This window comes from Girardinichthys multiradiatus, chromosome 19, assembly GCF_021462225.1.
Source record: "Girardinichthys multiradiatus isolate DD_20200921_A chromosome 19, DD_fGirMul_XY1, whole genome shotgun sequence".
In the NCBI taxonomy this organism is placed as follows: Eukaryota; Metazoa; Chordata; class Actinopteri; order Cyprinodontiformes; family Goodeidae; genus Girardinichthys; species Girardinichthys multiradiatus.
Window position 1 is genome coordinate 31,685,625 of NC_061811.1, and position 19,067 is coordinate 31,704,691.

General features: G+C 38.5%; 1 protein-coding gene across 14 annotated transcripts in view; it reads left to right on the forward strand.

The window, feature by feature from the left end:
* Positions 1 to 17,761, forward strand: part of smoc1 (SPARC related modular calcium binding 1) — a 92,755-nt gene extending 74,994 nt beyond the window's left edge. For 13 of the 14 annotated variants that reach the window (XM_047393060.1, XM_047393061.1, XM_047393064.1 and 10 more), the window contains 3 exons: positions 569 to 813; positions 2,484 to 2,532; positions 11,872 to 17,761. In XM_047393060.1, the coding sequence (XP_047249016.1) occupies positions 569 to 813; positions 2,484 to 2,532; positions 11,872 to 11,908 (331 nt within the window). In that variant the 3' untranslated portion in view covers positions 11,909 to 17,761. Of the gene's footprint in view, positions 1 to 568; positions 814 to 2,483; positions 2,538 to 11,871 lie in introns of all 14 variants that reach the window. The other variant, XM_047393062.1, reaches the window with a different exon arrangement.
* Positions 17,762 to 19,067: the final 1,306 nt, after the last annotated feature.

A 19,067-nucleotide genomic window follows, 5' to 3' on the forward strand; every position in this document is an offset into this window, starting at 1 on the left:
AAATTTCATTCCACTTCACGATTGTGTCCCACTTGTTGTTGATTCTTCACAAAAACATTAGAATTTTATATCTTTATGTTTGAAGCCTGAAATGTGGCAAGAGGTTGAAAAGTTCAAGGGGGCCGAATACTTTCGCATGGCACTCTATACAGGTGTAGTGGTAATCATGCAAGTAAAATCTATAAGAGCATTTCGAAACATGTTGTTACATGGTTAATTCATAATTGAACAAAGGTGGTGACTACCACCAGATTGGTTTGGCTTGCTGTCTTCCTTATTAAAGAAAACGATAATTTAAAAACTTCATTTTGTATTTGTTGGGTATCTTTGTCTAAAGTCAAAATGTATTTGATGCTTTGACAAATGTACTATAAGTTTGTCAGAAAAGCAGAAGCAAATAAATCTGAAAGAGAAATACATTTCTGCAACACCTTTTAATTCTACACATGAATTGTTACATTATATACTTGTCCTACACTGATGTTTTGAGGAGTACATCTAATTTTGCCTCATATTCTGTATTTCAAGTGTAAGTTTATGCCATACATCTTCCTCTAACCCTCACTAGGTTTGTTGAACCTGATCCTAATCACACTCTGGAGGAAAGAGTGGTGAATTGGTACTTTGCCCAGCTGGATAACAACGGCAGCAATGACATCAACAAGAAGGAACTCAAACCTTTCAAGAGGTACCTGAAGAAGAAAGCTAAACCTAAGAAATGTGCCCGCAAGTTCACCGACTACTGTGATCTGAACAAGGACAAGGCTATTTCACTGCAGGAGCTGAAAGGCTGCCTCGGTGTCAGCAAAGACGGTAAGAGCGGAAGAAGTTCTCTGAGGAAGAATGGTTTGGGGTTGTTATTTTTTGTAAAAATAAGTTTGTTAAATCTTATAGTCCTCCATATGAATATGTATCTTACTGGTATAGATTTATAGAGTGTTTTATAAAAAAATATATTTCATTCCAGTCAAACTGTAATTTGAGGATTTTTATTTAGTGGAGAAAAAAATAATGCTAAGAAATAGGTTTTTTAATCAGTGGTTGCAAACTCTTTGGTTGTACCACTTTGCCAATCGTAGTTTACTTTGTCTTCACATGTAATATCTGACAAGACTGAAGCATATGAGGAGAAAGATCTTTGATCATTTCTGTTCATCTTTCTCTGTTACCCAGAGTTTGGTGCCCTCTCTGATGTGTTCTTGCCTTCACTTTACCCTGCTGGTTTTTACCAAGATTTGGGTCGAAGGTTGATTTTGTTTGTAAAGCATTTCAGGGTTGAATTGGATCATTAGAGACCTAGTGATGAACTATTTTCAGTTTTTTGGCACAGTCCACCAGATTTGTTTGTAAATGTTCTGGAATTGTAAAGAGTCCATACGGCTGTGCACTTGAACAATGTTCCTAGAGCCTTTGGCAGAGAAAAAGAAAGCAAGTCTTGAATATGAAACCCAGATTGTTTTTTTCCCCTGAAACTTATTCTCTCTAAACCTCTATTTACCCTTGGTGGTTTTCTATGACCATTGCCACCGCTGAGTCCAAAACTGGGGCATAGATGATGAAAGGGTAACTCCTCATATGGCAGTAGTGATTATGCAGCTCTCGCTTGTTGGTTGAGTGTGGCAGAGTCACAGAGTCATGTTTTCATTAGCTGTACACAGAGAATCATCGTAATTGACAGAAAAAAGGCTTGAAAAAATTAGCCTGGATGTAATTAATATATATAATGTGTTTCACTTTAGTGGACTGAGTTAGTGAGCTTTTAAAAGAGCTTTTAAATAATATTTCAATTTACTGAATATGACTGTAGATGGCATATAACCAAGAGTCATTCAGATCTGCTTTGCTTAAATGGCATACCCTCTTGTCTTTCTAATTCTGAACAGTGGAAAAGAGAAATTGACCTTTGTGTCAGGTCATATTAATACCAGGGGAAACAAGAATATACTCTGACCAACTGAAAAATAACTCACAGGTATTGTTAGGTGTGGCAGTTAGTCTGACCAGTTCCATACCAACAAAGTCAATCATTTCACGATTATGTATTGTTTGGAATAGTACAGAACAAAGTTATATTATGCAGCAATTGTTAATGATGTTATGGCTTTTACTCTTTTTCATACCAAAGTGCTGTTTTTAAAAGGGTATGCCTTTTGATAAAGGGAAGGCCACTGTCAATAAGTGTGGAGCTGGTGAATTTGTTGAAAAAACAATTTTTTCTCAAGGTTGGATATTTCATTTTTATTCTATCAAAAATAAGGTTGGGATGTTCTACATTTCCAGGGTCAGAACATGCTACTGCAAGTAAACTAGATTTTATTTTCTGTCCATTAACACATTTTTATCAGGTGTGCAATTACTGTGGAGGGTCTTGTATGTTCTGTCTGACAGGCAGATACACAGATAGCTAAAATGCTCACTATCACAAAAATCATAAAAACATGTGTCCATTAGGTTTGACTCCTGCCATTTTTCTCTTTTTGCAGGGAGCTCAATGACAAGTGGCAGCCAAGGGACAAGGCAAGGGACAAAACAGTTCAGTAAGCAAACTAATATGCTCTAACTAACATTGCTTAATGCTATAAGCACATTTATACAGTGCACTGCGTATGTTCAAATCTTAACCGTGACTTAACCATCAATCCACTATAACTGCAAGAATATTCATCATGGAACTGCAGTGAACCCTTAATACATAGGTAGACTGGTAAATGATCAAATGTATTCTTTGTTCTCCCAGTTCTCTGATCACTGTCATTTAGGTACATGTCGAAACTGTTTGCTACAAAATTTTGAATACTTTTCCCAAATTCAGAAAGTTACATACACTAAGATTACTGTGCTTTTAATCAGTTTAGAAAAAACACAGATGATGATGATGATGCCATGGCTTTCACAAGCTTTGTACGTTTCTGAGGTAAATGTGAACACACCATGGATACATTTTAAAGGACCACCTCAAACACACTGGTCACTTATGTGAAATCATAAAAATCTAAAGTTAAGATCAAAATGAGCCAATATTTAAAGAAGAGAAAGTCTGGTTCATCTGTAGGTACAACTTCAAGATGCCTGAAGTTGAGACGTTATGTTTTTCCAAAGCATTATATGCAACAATTATATGCAAGAGAGTGCCTCCATCCACATTCAAACGAGTCCTGCACTGGAATGGACTGACAGACCACCTAGCGAGGAAGTAGACACTGCTAAAGGAAGGGAAATATTAATCTAGATAACAATTGCAAATACTCTCTGGAGACATGTCCTATAGTGTGATGAAACAAGAATTGAGTTTGAGCATAATGTAAATAATTGTTACATTTGAAGAAAAAAGAAAGAAGCTTGCAAGGATGGAAGGTGGCAGCATCAAGTTCTGGTGTTTTGCTCCAGGAGGGACTGGTGCACTTCACAAAATAGAAGGCATCATGAGAAAAGAAAACTATGTGGAAACAATGAAGCAACATGCCGACATGAACCATAAAGTTAAAGCCTGTGTGCAAATGGGTCTTCTAAATGTACAATGACCATAAGCATACCGCCAAGTTAGTTGCAAAGTTGCTTCAGATCAACAAAGTAAATGCTTTGGGCAACCTTGAAAGATGTATGTGAGTAAGGCTCTTACAAGATCAACTCAGTTACACCAGTTCTGTTGGGAAAAATGGGCAAGAACTCCAACAATGTAGTGTCAGAAATTTGTGGAAGGAGACCCAAAATGTTTAACCCAAGTCATCCAGTTTAACAGGCAATTCAAGTAAAAAAAAAAGTGAAAAGAATTGGACTGCTGAATGTAACAGCTTACCCATTAATCTGGCATTTAGCAAATAAAAAAGACAGGTTCAGGTATTGATTAGTTAACTAAACTAATGCTTTAGTAGGTTTGCTGTTTCCATCTTAAACTGTTGCTGACTTAGTTGGATAGGAGAAATATTCAGAGAAGTTCAAAACCAAGAACTGACAAAAGTCTATGAACCAAAGATTTTTTCTTATTTATTTTATGCCAGATATTTTCCACCTTTCCCTTTTCATGTCTTCTTCATCTCTCAATTACTCATTCTATTAGGATTGTCTGGAATTCAAATGCTGATTATTATTCCCACTGGAGCTGCAGACTCTGGCTACTGGGTCCGCTCAGTGCCACAAAACACTGAAGTCATGTGTTTATCCTGGCTTTGGCCTGGATAGCATGGAGAACAGTGGTTCTAAACCGGCATAACGTCAGGATATTCAGGAGTGAGCCACAGATGCCAGAATAAACAGCCCCAGCAGTGCTGGAGCAGAGGAGGAGGTTCGGCTGGTTGTTTTTGCTATAGTCACTGAATCTATCACCTACATGTTTAGGAGCTGGAGGTGAATGGCCTGACAGCTTTATATGGCTCTTATGGTACCACTCAGGTACACTGAGGTAGTGAAGGCTGTGGAGAGAGTGAGTTATGAAATAAGTAAAGGAGACACGGAAAGCTTGCATGGAAGAAGTTGGAACATATGGTTCCACTCGAAGTTGACAAAGATAGACAACCATTGTGTTCAGGTATGCTTTGCTGCCCTTTAATGGCCTGGATCTCTTTAAGTCAAGCTGGTTTTACTGGGCCATAAATCTTGTCATGTCCTGTCGCTGCTCTGGAGAGACATGGCAATCTTGTTGCATATATATTTACAGTTTGTTGTACATGCGTTTTCCTCAGTGTTGTGATCATTTGAGACAGATTATCTGTATGAACATCATCACTCTTCACACTCTGGCACCAGCAAAGGAAAAATCTGAATACCATGTGTAAATAAGTGTGAGGTGCTTGAAACTATAGCAGTCTACTTTCATGGCACTTGCTGGTTTTTCCTAAAACTTAGAGGTTTCTTTCTAGAACTTACCAGGAACATTCCTGGAATTCAGTGGTTACTTTCTGGGACCTTTTAGGTGCCTTCGCGGAACGTTATGGCACTTACCAGGTACTTTCCCAGTCTTTCCGGGTACTTTCACAGAACTTAGAGGTTATTTTCTGGAACATATCAGGTAGGCACTTTTCTGGAACCTTCATTAAACTTACTGGCTTTTACAGACCTTATTAGGTATTTTTGCAGATCTTACTAGGTACTGTTGCAGAACATGGAGGTTACTTTCCTAAACTTGACTGTTACTTTCTGGAACTTACCATGCATTTTCCCGTAACCTTCCGGGGAAGTAATCAGTATAATCTATGAAAGTTCATGGATAGTTCCAGAAAGTACCTGGTAAGCTCTGGAAAATTTGCAAAAGGTTCCAAAAAAGTTTGACTAAAGTAACTGGTAAGTTCTGGAAAACATCCTCTAAGTTCTAGAATGTAATCAGTTGTATTTATTTGGCATTAAGGGCACCCATTTTATATTTCCTGTTTTTTAAATTATATGAATTGGTGCTTTCTAAGTGTTGTGGTTTAGACATATAGGATCAGGGGCCTTGATGGTTGGGGTGGGTTGTCAGGGTAGACTCAGAACAAATTTAGGACTTTCTGAAGTTGTTGGTTTCAGTATGTCTAAGTCTGTCTTGTGTTTTCTCTGGCTCTGTCTGTAAGGTGGAAATGTAAGAACAGTGTTATTAAGTAGATCTGGGACCAGAGCTGCAAGTCTGTTAAAGAGGCCAGAGTCTTGTCCTTTTAGAGCCAGCAGGAATTAACTTGCACAACTTGTTCTTTAACTTCTGTGTCACAGTTTGACACACTAAAGGATAAATAGGAACAGAGGTTGTCAGAGGGGACTCTGATTAAGATAAGCGTTTTCTTACCTAAGGTAATTTCCTTGAATTCAAATAAAGTTGATGAAAAAATCCCCTTATTATTAGCTGTAATCTTTAGTTAGTTGTTGCCACCATATACTGATGTTGCACAATTCCCAGCTCTCAAGCCAAGTGTCTTTATTGGTCGGTCCCAGGTGAGGCGAGACGATTTACTGCTAGACAGGATCTGCTTTCAGGTCTTTATCAGAAGTGGGGCCTAGGTGTCCAGGGAGAGGCTAGGAAGCTTTGTGTTGTTAATGGCAGAGACAATATCCTCAGTGAATGGGAAGAGAAGAGAGAGAGAAACGTTAAGCGCTCTGGAGCCTGGTAATTGCATAGCCAATTCTTGGGCACTAATATCACTCAGCTCTGAACAACAGACATTTATCTGAACTAAAGAGAAGAAAAACATGACTTCAGTGGAAAAGGGTGTCAGAAATATTTGTGTTTTAAAAATATTTATAACAAATAGTTAGAATATGTCAGCACATGTAAATAATATTTCATTTAATTCTATATTGTTGTTATTGTATATTTTTAATATTTGTCACAGTGCTCTACTTTTGCACAACTTGTTTCTGTTTTTAACTATCAGTCAGTCATTTTCTACTGCTTATTCCATAGTGGGTCACAGGGTAGCTGGTGCCTATCTCCAGCAGTCTATGGGCGAGAGGCGGGGTACACCCTGGACAGGTCGCCAGTCCATCGCAGGGCAACACACAAACAACCACGCACACACTCATTCATACACCTAAGGGCAATTTAGAGCTACCAATTAACCTAACAGGCATGTCTTTGGACTGTGGGAGGAAGCCGGAGTACCCGGTGAGAACCCACGCATGCACGGGGAGAACATGAAAACTCCATGCAGAAAGACCCCTGGTCGGGAATCAAACCCAGGACCTTCTTGCTGCAAGGCAACAGTGCTACCAACTGCGCCACCATGCAGCCCCTATATATTTCCAAATTTATTTATCTCAGCTGCATGTTTGTCTATGTGTAGCACCTCACTACCAAAGCAAATTCCTCATACATGTGCAACATTACTTGGCTAAAAGTTTTTTTCTGATTCTGATTGTAAAATACATGTTGCCAAAGTAAAAAGGTTGTAAATTGGATTTTTACCACTGATAAAATAGCAAAATGCAAATTAAAACTTACAGTAGAATTTGAGACATTTTGTAACTAAGCAATCCTCATATCTCTCCAGTAATTTCATATATTGCATTGAACAAAATATCAGGTTTTTCTCAACAGTAGATGACATGGTATTATATACATTATATATATTATATACAGTTTGCCAAGCTCTGACAGCCTGTGGAAAGATTATCTGGAATGTGTTTTATCACCATAGTTTATTTGTGGACCAGTCAGAGAAAAAGTAATTTCCCCCGAAACCTAATAACTGGTGCTGACAACCTTGCCATCAAGCATTTGTGACAGCTGATAATCAGCATTTTCAATAGGGAGAAATTTTGGCCAACTCTTCTTTGCAGAATTGTTTTAATTGAGCGATATTTAGGTGTTTTATAGCATGAATGGCTTTCTTCAGATCATGCCACAGCATTAACTGGATCTAATTCTAGACTTTAACTAGACAGCACCAAAACCATCATTGGGTATTTTTTTTAACATTAAGAAGGAGACTGGCTGGTGTGCTTTGGATCCTCCTACTGTATAACCCAAGCCCGCTTGGTGTCACAAACCAATGGCTGGACATTTTCTTTGAGGACTCTGGTACAGAACAGAATAAATGCTTCCATCAGTTACAGCAAGTCATCCAGGTTCTAAGGAAGGTTATTTTTGTCTGATTTAAAATTTTATTTGGTGATCTGAAACATTTAAGCTTGACACAAAATCCTAAAAAACAAAAACAGAAGAAATCTGTAAAGGATTAAATACTTTTTCATAGGGCTGTAAACTTCTAACATTAAGCCACTTTAGACAGTGTAACTTCTAAATTCATTTTTACCTAAGTCCAGCTTTACAGAGAAACTGGCAGCATGACAAACCAGTATATACCATCATAGTCTGTTATGGTAAAATATCATGTTATTGTGAGTAAAATGCTGTTTGATGAAGACATTATGGCTAAACGTAGGCTTACTGTGTATTAAATATTGTGCATCATTAAATATTGTGCATCCACCATGCTTTCCCTTTCATTGTAATTTGAGGAACATTAATGTAAAGAGTGAGCAATATTAGAATGACTCCAGGTGGTCAAACTAGCAGAGTTATGAAACTATTAACTAGTTTTGAATTAATATTATGCAAGTCATGTCTTGAAGAGTTTGTTTTTAGGAGCTTCTGCAGCAGTGAGTCAAAAATGTGGTGTAACATATTGTTGAAAAATTGGTACCAAAAGTGCCAGTAAAATAGTTCTTGGGTCTGGTCTCAGTATCAGCATTATTTTATGAAATGTGTTTGTTTTTATGAGGAAATAGTTTGTGATTTTGGTGGATGCAAGGTATTTTATGTAAAGCAGAAACAACAAACCTAATAAAATATTTGAAGCCTTGGATTGAAATGCTCCTCTAGAAGTGGTTGTACTGTTGTTTCCACTACAGGATCTGCTCACATGGAATGTAACCACTGATTTATTGAGTGTGGGATGAGTTGTGTTGCATTTACGTTTAAACAGCAAACCTAGTAGTAAAAACTTCATATAACTCCAGAGGAGCCTCGAGAATGAAATCAGCTGCACTTCTAATTCACTGCTTACATTACCAACACTGACAGGGAGTGCACCTGCATGACCCCACCCCCACAAGCTCTGAACACTATCCACCCACACAAAAGCACATCTTCAAGTGGGCTATAAGGTTGGACTGACAAAAGGGAATAGTCATTCATCAGGCTACTCAAATTGAAATGTAGAAATTTAATTGTGCCACTCCTTTCATGCACAATCAGAGCTCTAACAGGGTTCAGAGAAACGCCTGCTTTCATTTTACAGCCAAGCCATCTGTAAGCAATCTGTGATCCTTACCCATCTTCTTTTTTCCCAAGCCTCTCCATCTTTCTTTCCTTCACTCTTTTTTTTCATTCTGCCCCACCCCCAACATTTCTGACTGATGAATGAGCAGGACACTATCCTGGGCAGTTTTGGCATGATTACACAACAGACCAGGACCACATAGGCTTCCGTAAACAGTACTTAGTATATGTGATGTGAGCACATTGAGTGGTTCACATACAGTGCCTTTCAAAAGTAACCTTTAACTTGTTCTCATTAGGTTACATTGCAACCATAAACTGAAATGTATGTGATAATTTATGTCATGGATCAACAAGCATATAACAGTGAATGGTGTCCATGTTATGGCTTGAAGTTTTTACTTTTTTCACAAATAAAAACCTGAAAAGTGTGGTTTGCATTTGAATCCAATCCCCTTTAATCTCAAATTCGGTCCAATCTGCATACACTTGTGTTTAATTTATTCTCAGTGTAAATCCACCTATTCTGTAAAGGCCTCAATAAATAGTAACACATAGTTGTTCTCCAAAATTGGCAGGTTGGGCAAGCACAGCAATGAATTCAGAAAAGCTGCTAAGAAGTCCTTGGTAACTCTGGAGGAGCTGCAAAGATCTGCACCTTAGGTGGGAGAATCCATCGACAGGGCAACTATTAATCCTGCATTCCACAAATGATGCCTTTATGGAGGATTGGCAAGAAGAAAGCCAATGTGGAAAGAAGGCAATAACAAGTCCAATTTAAAGATGCTGTAAGCCATGTACAGGGCACAGCAAGTAGAATAAGGGGTTCTGGTCATATGAGACCAAAACGAAACGTTTTCATGCAAATTGCTATATATGGAGGAAAGCAGACACTGCTTATCCCTCTGAACACACCATCCCCACCGTGTAACATGGAGATGTCATCATCATGCAGTGGGAATGTTTTTCTTTAGCAGGGCCTGGGAAACTGGTCAGAGTTGAAGGGAGCTAAATGTAGGGAAAAGAAGCTGCTAAAGACCTGGGACTGGGGTGGAGGTTCACATTCCAGCAGGACAAAAACTCTAAATATGCAGTCAAAGCCACAATGAAATGGCTTAGATGAAAGCATAATCGTGTCAGAATGGCCTAGTGAAAGTCTAGACCTAAATCCATATAAAATCTGTAAAGTTAAAAATCAGTGTTCAAAGATGCTCTCCCTCTAATTAGACTGCACGTTTGCAAAGAAGAACGGGTAAAAGTTTAATTCTTTAGATGTGTAAAGCTGGTAGAGACATACCCAAGAAGATATGCAGCTATTGTAGGTAAAGGTGGTTCTACAAAGTATTGACTCATTGAGGCTAAATGCTAAAGCACAACACACTTTTTAGGTTTTTATTTGTAAACTGTCTGAAAGACTACTTACCCCTTTCTTTCTCTTTACAATTATGCACTATTTTGTGTTGTTCTATCACAGTAAAATCCAAAAGGACATGGTGAAGTTCTGGGTTTTATGCAACAAACTAAAACAGTAGAAGTGTATAAATACTTCTTGAAGGCCCTGCATATAAAAACAGTGTGTTGATGTTCTGAAGTTCCTCTCACCTTCTGTTAATGTGATTTAAAAAAAAAAAATTTAAACAGGGTTTTTAGTTTTGGTTCTAAATTGAAAAAAATCTATTGAAATTAAAATATGGGAGTGTTACATTTCGGAATAATGATGGGTTTTGGGAGGAGCTGCATGATTGACTGATTCGATAAAACACACATTTCACCTACAGGGGTTGGACAATGAAACTGAAACACTTGTCATTTTAGTGTGGGAGGTTTCATGGCTAAATTGGACCAGCCTGGTAGCCAGTCTTCATTGATTGCACATTGCACCAGTAAGAGCAGAGTGTGAAGGTTCAATTAGCAGGGTACGAGCACAGTTTTGCTCAAAATATTGAAATGCACACAACATTATGGGTGACATACCAGAGTTCAAAAGAGGACAAATTGTTGGTGCACGTCTTGCTGGCGCATCTGTGACCAAGACAGCAAGTCTTTGTGATGTATCAAGAGCCACGGTATCCAGGGTAATGTCAGCATACCACCAAGAAGGACGAACCACATCCAACAGGATTAACTGTGGACGCAAGAGGAAGCTGTCTGAAAGGGATGTTTGGGTGCTAACCCGGATTGTATCCAAAAAACATAAAACCACGGCTGCCCAAATCACCGCAGAATTAAATGTGCACCTCAACTCTCCTGTTTCCACCAGAACTGTCCGTCGGACGCTCCACAGGGTCAATATACATGGCCGGGCTGCACTAGCCAAACCTTTGGTCACTCGTGCCAATGCCAAACGTCGGTTTCAATGGTGCAAGGAGCACAAATCTTGGGCTGTGGACAATGTGAAACATGTATTGTTCTCTGATGAGTCCACCTTTACTGTTTTCCCCACATCCGAGAGAGTTACGGTGTGGAGAAGCCCCAAAGAAGCATACCACCCAGACTGTTGCATGCCCAGAGTGAAGCATGGGGGTGGATCAGTGATGGTTTCGGCTGCCATATCATGGCATTCCCTTGGCCCAATACTTGTGCTAGATGGGCGCGTCACTGCCAAGGACTACCGAACCATTCTTGAGGACCATGTACATCCAATGGTTCAAACATTGTATCCTGAAGGCGGTGCCGTGTATCAGGATGACAATGCACCAATACACACAGCAAGACTGGTGAAAGATTGGTTTGATGAACATGAAAGTGAAGTTGAACATCTCCCATGGCCTGCACAGTCACCAGATCTAAATATTATTGAGCCACTTTGGGGTGTTTTGGAGGAGCGAGTCAGGAAACGTTTTCCTCCACCAGTATCACGTAGTGACCTGGCCACTATCCTGCAAGAAGAATGGCTTAAAATCCCTCTGACCACTGTGCAGAACTTGTAGATGTCATTCCCAAGACGAATTGATGCTGTATTGGCCGCAAAAGGAGGCCCTACACCATACTAATAAATTATTGTGGTCTAAAACCAGGTGTTTCAGTTTCATTGTCCAACCCCTGTATGTGTGTCTCATTCAAAGCGAACATATGTTTGCTTCAAGCATGTCACGTCATCTCCTCCAAAAGCTGTGTGTAAAAAAATGTATCCTCACCCTGATATCTGCAACTTCTCCAACGTCTTGTCACTGTGTCTGTTCCAGTCGGCCGTCTGGGGTGAAGAGGAAGGGAACAGGCTGAAACGAGAGCAAAGGGGACAGAGGCAAAGCATCTGTACGCTTCCTGATGGGAACTAAAGACGGAGCTGAAAAATAAATAAGTTTCTGAATTGAAAAAAAGAAGAAAGAAAAAAAGAAAAGAAAAGCAACAAAGCGGCGCCAAAATATTTGCACTTTTTCCTCCCTATGTCTGACATATTACTTGCTTTTACGTGTTTTTTTTTTTTTACCTTGAAATGACTGGGAATTCACTAAGTAAGAATAAGAATATATTTTTGAAGAGATGACAGGCTCACCATTGTAAGAGCATGTATGTGTATGTTACCACTTTCCCCCATGTATGTTCAGTCTGCTGTTTTGATTTGTTCAGTCCACATGTTCCAAATCCCAGGCAAGTCCAATTAAAGTTACACCCCCTGTCTACATGCTGCAGCAGCAGAGAGATCAGTGGCAATGGGCTTTGAGTCCCAAGTGTTGCCTGATAAAAACACTGAACAATCAAAATAACTAAATCAGTGTAAACAGGCAATTGTAGCTGAACAGCACACATGTCCAAGGAGTCTAATTTGTCAACATAAAATTAACTCTATGAATTCCCCTTGCACTGCACGGATCATTTCAGATGCATTGGCTTTTTGCCCCCAACAAACAGATGTTTGTGTCGTAAATATTTTTAGTACTTAACTGTGCCGCCCAAAACCAGTGGAAGACAGCTATGCTATCTGCACGAAATGCTTCACACACTCTGCTACTTAAAAATGGTAGGCATAGAAATGGCAAAAATAGACGACATACGAGTTTGCAAGAGTACTGGAGCAGTTTAGAAACAATACCCGTGGTAGTGTAACATATCTTTCCTTTAGAATCCTGTAGGCGATTGTGCAATGTTAAAGCTGCACTGGGTAGTGTGAGCAAAAAGAGGGGTGCAGGATCTAGAAAATCATCAGTTATAAAATTGCTTTCTTGGTTGCTTCCTCACTAAAGTAATGCTATCCACTTTTAGCCCTACCAACTCTCTGAAGTATACTGGCACATCTGTCCATCTAAACAGCCATGTAGTTTGGATGGTTGTGCCCTAAACGTTTATGCAGATTTTGTCATGTCACAACTTCAGTGTATTTCATTGAGATTTAATGTGCCAGATTTACATGAGGTAGGCCTAGTGCATAATTGTGAAGCAGAAGGAAAATTATACATGGTTTTCAAGGTTTTTATTAGAAAATTGTGCATATGTATTCACCCCCCTGAATTACTGTTTAAAACTGTTTCTACCTATCTTTCCACATCTAGAGACTAGAATTTCCTCCCATTCTTCTTTCCATAACAGGTCAAGATCAATCAGATGGGATGCTGAGCTTCTGTGAACAACAGGTCTTGCCACAAATTCTAAATTGGATTTTTGTCTGTGCTTTGACTGGGCCAATCTAACACATGCTTTTGTCTAAAAACACTCCATGGTAGTTCAGGCTGTATGTTTTGTGTCGCCCTGATGGAAGGTGAACCTACAACCTAGTCTCAAGTCTGTTGGAGCCTCTAACAGGTTTGCTTTCATGATTATTTTTAGCTCCAGCCATCATCCTATTACCTCTGACCAACTTCCCTGATTCTCTTGAGGCAAAGCATCCCCACAGCATGATGTTGCCACCACCATATCTCAATGTGGGAATGCTGTATTTAGGCTAAAAGGAAGTGTTTTCTTCCACATATACTGTTTATTCTTGCAATATTGTTTTATAACCTTACCCTGCTTTAAAACATCTTCACAACTTTTGTCCCTGACCTGTCTGGCGTGTCCCTTGGTCCTCCTGATGGAATTTGTTCACTAATGTTCTCTTACAAACCTCTGAGGCCTTCACAGAGCAGCTGTTTTCATAAATTGTGCACACGGGGATCTATTTTACCAATTAGGTGATTTCAGATGGCAGTTGATTACACTGGATTCTTATTTAAATATCAGAGTAAAAAAGGGGGGCTGAATGCAAATGCACACCACGCTTTTCAGATATTTTTATTTTTTACATGGTTATTGAACTATGTATCATTTTTACTTCCACTTTACAGTGATGCAGTGGTTATTTCTGTCTATCGTCATAAAAGACATTGAAATTTTTGGTTGTAAAGTGACAAAATATGAATAATTTCATGCCATTTGAATAATTTAACAGGGCATTGTGTTTGGGTACTTTTTTTACATGCAACTGTAATTTCTCCCTAAATGGCCAATGGGGCCATTTTTCTTTAACCCAAAATGATGCCTTGTCCATTTATTGATATATGCCTCAGTAGCGTTGGCATTATTAGGTAGAATGATGATTTATCAAAGCTCATCTGTAGAACTAAATATTAAAACAATGTTTTCAAAAATAATAACGAGTTAATGAGATCGAACAAAGCTTCCTGGAGGTACAAAGCAAAAGTGATAACTACTGTTGAGTGTTAGAAAAATTTTAGTTCATCTGCTTCCTGTGCAAACTACCGTCAGATGTCTAAGTCTCTTTCCCTTGGTGAGATTTGGGTTTTCCACCAACAAGTACAGAAAATAGTTTTAAATTTTTGTATTATTACCAGGGAAGAAAAAGAGGTCAGCAAAATTAAGTTAGAGGTATAAAATCAACCACAGTGAAAGTAAAATGTGGCATTCACAAATTTCAGTTCATAAAACAACTAAATACATTTTGCATTGAGACAATTATTGTTTGTCCCTCCAGCAGCCGATGACAATGTTTGTCCAAGAAACAATCAAGACCAGGCAAATTAAATCTGTCCTACTTTATCTAAATCTGTTATATCTATATATTTATATCTTTATATATAGATATATCTCTATGTATAAACAGAAACTGATTATTAGGAATAATAAACAGAGCAGTGAGGGAAGAAATCTTTTTGGAATGCTAAGTATAAAGATTCCTCCCCGCATTTGGGAACAATTGGGTTTCAAAGTTGGAGAAACATGCTTTCACTGCTGAGGTCTGAAAGCTTGTGTATTTGTTTTGAGCTGTTTTCTTTTTTCCCACGAATCTGCAGCGGCTCATAAACACAAAACGAAACAAGCTTTTGTTGTAAATATGTATGATAACCTTTTGTTTGATTGTTTTACTAAATCTCACTACAATGGTATAATTTGTATGTTCTTCACTGTCAGCATAGCTTCTTGTTAAACAGACCCTTTTCACTCTGTTTACCTCATGTCAAACATTTGGCTTATTGAGTAACTCAATGACATTTAAATCTATAGACCGGACTGTTTATTTTATCTGTGCTTTGCTTGTTTTACTCCTTCAGTTTGTGTCTGTCTTCATCACTGCAAACCATCAGGAATGTATACAGCAGCTGGTGCTTACTTCATTACAGTCACGAGTCCAGTTATTTCTAACTTGAACTGAACATATGTGCCAAGAATAAGAGAATAACTCCATCCTTCGATGAGTCCTGTGCAGTATCTCCTGAGTGCCCTTGTTTTTCCGTCCAGGTTAGAAACGCAAAGCTTTTGTGTGTCTGCTGAAGTGCTTCCAGACGCCGGCAAGCTGCAGATTCTTTGGAACGTCTTAAAAACGAGCCAACAGGCTGACAATCAGCACAGATGGTGATGGGATATGCGTGGGGGCTGGGCTGCAGCTGGCTGTCACTCTGAGTCAAAGCCCCAGCAGCCTCATCAACACCGTGTTTCGAAAATAATTGTTAGTTCGAGCTGAAGAATGAAATCTGATTAAAAACAAAACCCAGATACATACCAGATATTGGTAAAGCTCATTATATGGCTAAAATAATTTATATACTGAACTTCATAATTATATATCAAAAAGATTAATATGAAAAACAGAAGAAAGTGATCTTAAAAAGCGAATTCTGTTATTTGTCAGGAACATATGAAACCTTTCAATGGCTGCTTTTGTTTCCCTCTTGAAGTGTGATTTTATGAGAATGGTCAATTCCCTACATCAGGAAAAACAGAGAAAGACATACCTGTACCAGTGTGTCATTCCTAACTGCTTCAAGACAAAAACAGTATTGGTAAAATGCTGTTTATGTTTCACCCAAATGCATTTAAACCATGCTTATTCTGCTCAGTGGAAAGTGATTTAGATAAGTGGAGAGGAGTTTTACACTGCCTCCAAATGGTGAAAAGGGTTACCTGCACTCAATAAAGGGAATGTAACCATTCAAATTTACAACATATATTAGCTACAGATACTCTTGGGTAGATTGGAATCCATATGTCTGAATAAACATTTTGCAATACACAAACATACACATAAGTTATGTTTCAATAGCTAAAAGACACAAATAAATATTCACTTTTAGTCAATGTTGAAAATGTACTTACTTGATTGAAGACCCTTGCCGTTGAGAGAAGAAGCTAAGTTTATTCTTATTTCTGCTAGCAAATTTAGCATTTTTGCCGCTAAATTAGCTAAAGTTGGATAAAAACTTAAATTCTTGTTCCAGCACGGAAACATTTTCAACCGCAACAAGTCCCATGGCAGTTCTTAGTCTTCACACTGAATTCTGTATGCACATTAACATAAACATATGGGTAATTTCTCCAAACAAACAAAAACACTTCTGTTATTTTTCAGGATCAGCTAGTTTCCTTGAGAGAATTTTTAGTGAGCCACACTGATATGAAAGATTTTCAGAAAGTTTTTAAGAAAATGTGACTTAGGTACTTTGACTAATACGGAACTTTATCTTAAAACACTTTGTATATACATAATACAAAGGTTAAATTAGAAATTTAAAAGAGTAAAAACAAAGCCATTGAACTTAAACATGCTTTCACAGGTTGCTCACACTTACAGCTATATCCTTTATTTATATGAAAGTTAATTTGTAAGACTATAGGAGTATTGTTTCGAAAAATGTGGTTGTAAAAAAAATAGATACAACAATCTTTTTTCACATATCATCCAGGTATAAAACATATACAACAACAAAAATAATCCAAACTCTTATGATTCAATGCAGATCAGGCTAGCCAAATGTTGCAATATGATGATAAACATGAGTAAGTTATTTCAAATGTATATTTGGAAAACTGAAATTGACGGTAGAAATCTGTTCTAGGGTTGTTATACCCTTTTTGAAATAATGACAACTGAGGGCAAGACCAAGTTGTTTTTGTGAACTGATTATTAGTGCGTCTGATTTTGTGATGAGACTTCAAAGGTGCGGGTGTTGTCTGTGCGTGATGGAGCTGAGGTTGCCAGTGATGAGGGCCGGTTTGTTTGTGTGTGTGTGCGTGTGTGGGTGGATGCAGAGTAGAGGAAACCAGAGCCAGGAGGCAGCTGCAGTACATCTGTCTTACACTGACACATGTGGCATTTGACTTCCAGTGTGAAGTTCAAAAGAGTTTTATAATGACGCAGCTGTTTAAGGGTGTCTGTGTGTCCTGTGTGTCATGTGTGTTGGGGTGGGGGGGAGGGGTTCTCATTTGTTGAAGCGGGTGGATTTTGAGCATTGAGAGAGATGTGAGGGCAGTACAGGTGATGCATAATGTTTTAGGGAGTTGATACCTTTGTCGTGCAGCTTGCAAACACTGGACATATCGAAACAAATTGTTGTGCAGCTCTAAATTAGGTTTTGAACCAAAAACAAGTTTACTAAAACAAAACAAACAAAAAAAAGGCTCAAACATATTGTAAATGTATGAACAAATTCTATTGAATTAATTAAAGAAATAATTACCTGCTTGCAATACCATGCAAACCATTTAACTGTTTTCACCTTACTACCACAAACCTGTATTTTTATGTATTTTATTTGCATATTATGTGATAGACCCACACTAAGTAGTGCAGAATTGTGAAGTGGAAAAAATAACATGTGGTTTTCAAGTTTTTATTGCAAATAAAAAAAAGTCTGTGGGAAATAAGTTTTTACTCAACCACCTTTCCTCTCATACCGCTAAATAAAAAGCACTGCCACCAATTCTTATCAGAAATCACCATAGCACGCAAATAGAGTCCCACTATTATTGTATTTGAATCTCAGGATAAATCCTGCTGTTCTGTGAAGGCCTCAGAGGTTTGTTAGAAAACATTAGTAAAGCAGACAGGTTAGAGAACATTTTTAAAAGCAGGTAAGGTTATAAAACGATTTTCCAAGCTTTGAACGTCTCAGAGAGCTGTTCAAACCTTCATCCCAAAATGGAGAGAGTATGAAACAACTCTAAACCTTCATGACTCTCCACCTAAACCCACTGGTTGGGTAAGGAGAGTGTTAATCAGAGAAGCAGCCAAGAGGCCCATAGTAACTGTGGCTGTACTAAATGGAGAAGGGAATTCAACAAAATATGGAGTTAGGAGGGCTGAATAGTAAAGAATGCCAGTTTTCAGATTTTGTTTGTAAAATATTTTAAAAACCATTTGCCCTCACAATTATGTACCATGCATATATTATGCTATTATATAAATTCCATATACTAAAATTTGTGCCTGTAATGTTACAAATGGGGTATGGATACTTTTCCAACGCACAGAACAAGACTCATTAAACAGATTATCAATGAGGCTGACCTGGAAAATTATAGTAATAAGTGAGTAAAAGAAAACTATAAAAAACAAGATTTTATGTTAGTTCAGGTCGACTAATAGGGTCATCTGTTGAGAATTTAGTTTTAATTCAACCCAATGTCCACCTACTCCCCAGATGTTCTGGCAGTGATGAGCAAAATTGCTTCCTAATTTCCAGGTTTTTGTTTTGTTTTTGTGTATTGAAACACTTAGAAACAGACCAGAAACCCCATTACAGGTAATTTCGAGGGCCATTAGCTTGTACCATAGTGTGAGTTGGGAAGGGTGGGGGGCTATGCGCTGCTCACCATTTGTGTCTTGTGCCCTCTGTGCCCCTCTCAACGGCAGTACCTACCCAGCTGTTGGAGCGCGGGGGTCATGGGGGGATATCTGGGGGTCGCCTGCCAGGAGGCCTGGGCCATGGGGTGAAAGGTCACATTCCAGACAGGCGTATATCCACACCCTGATTAAGAACTCAGCTGCAGTAACAGAGCCTGCAGGTGGATGATGCATTATGACTCCTAATGCAAACTACTCTTCTTTTCCTTTTTTATGTGAAACGTCTGAAGAGTTTATGGATTTAACTGACATCGTAAACTCTTTGCATGTGCATTCCAGAGACTTTCAGTTTTCCAAAATTGACATGCTGCAGATACCTGCTCCTAT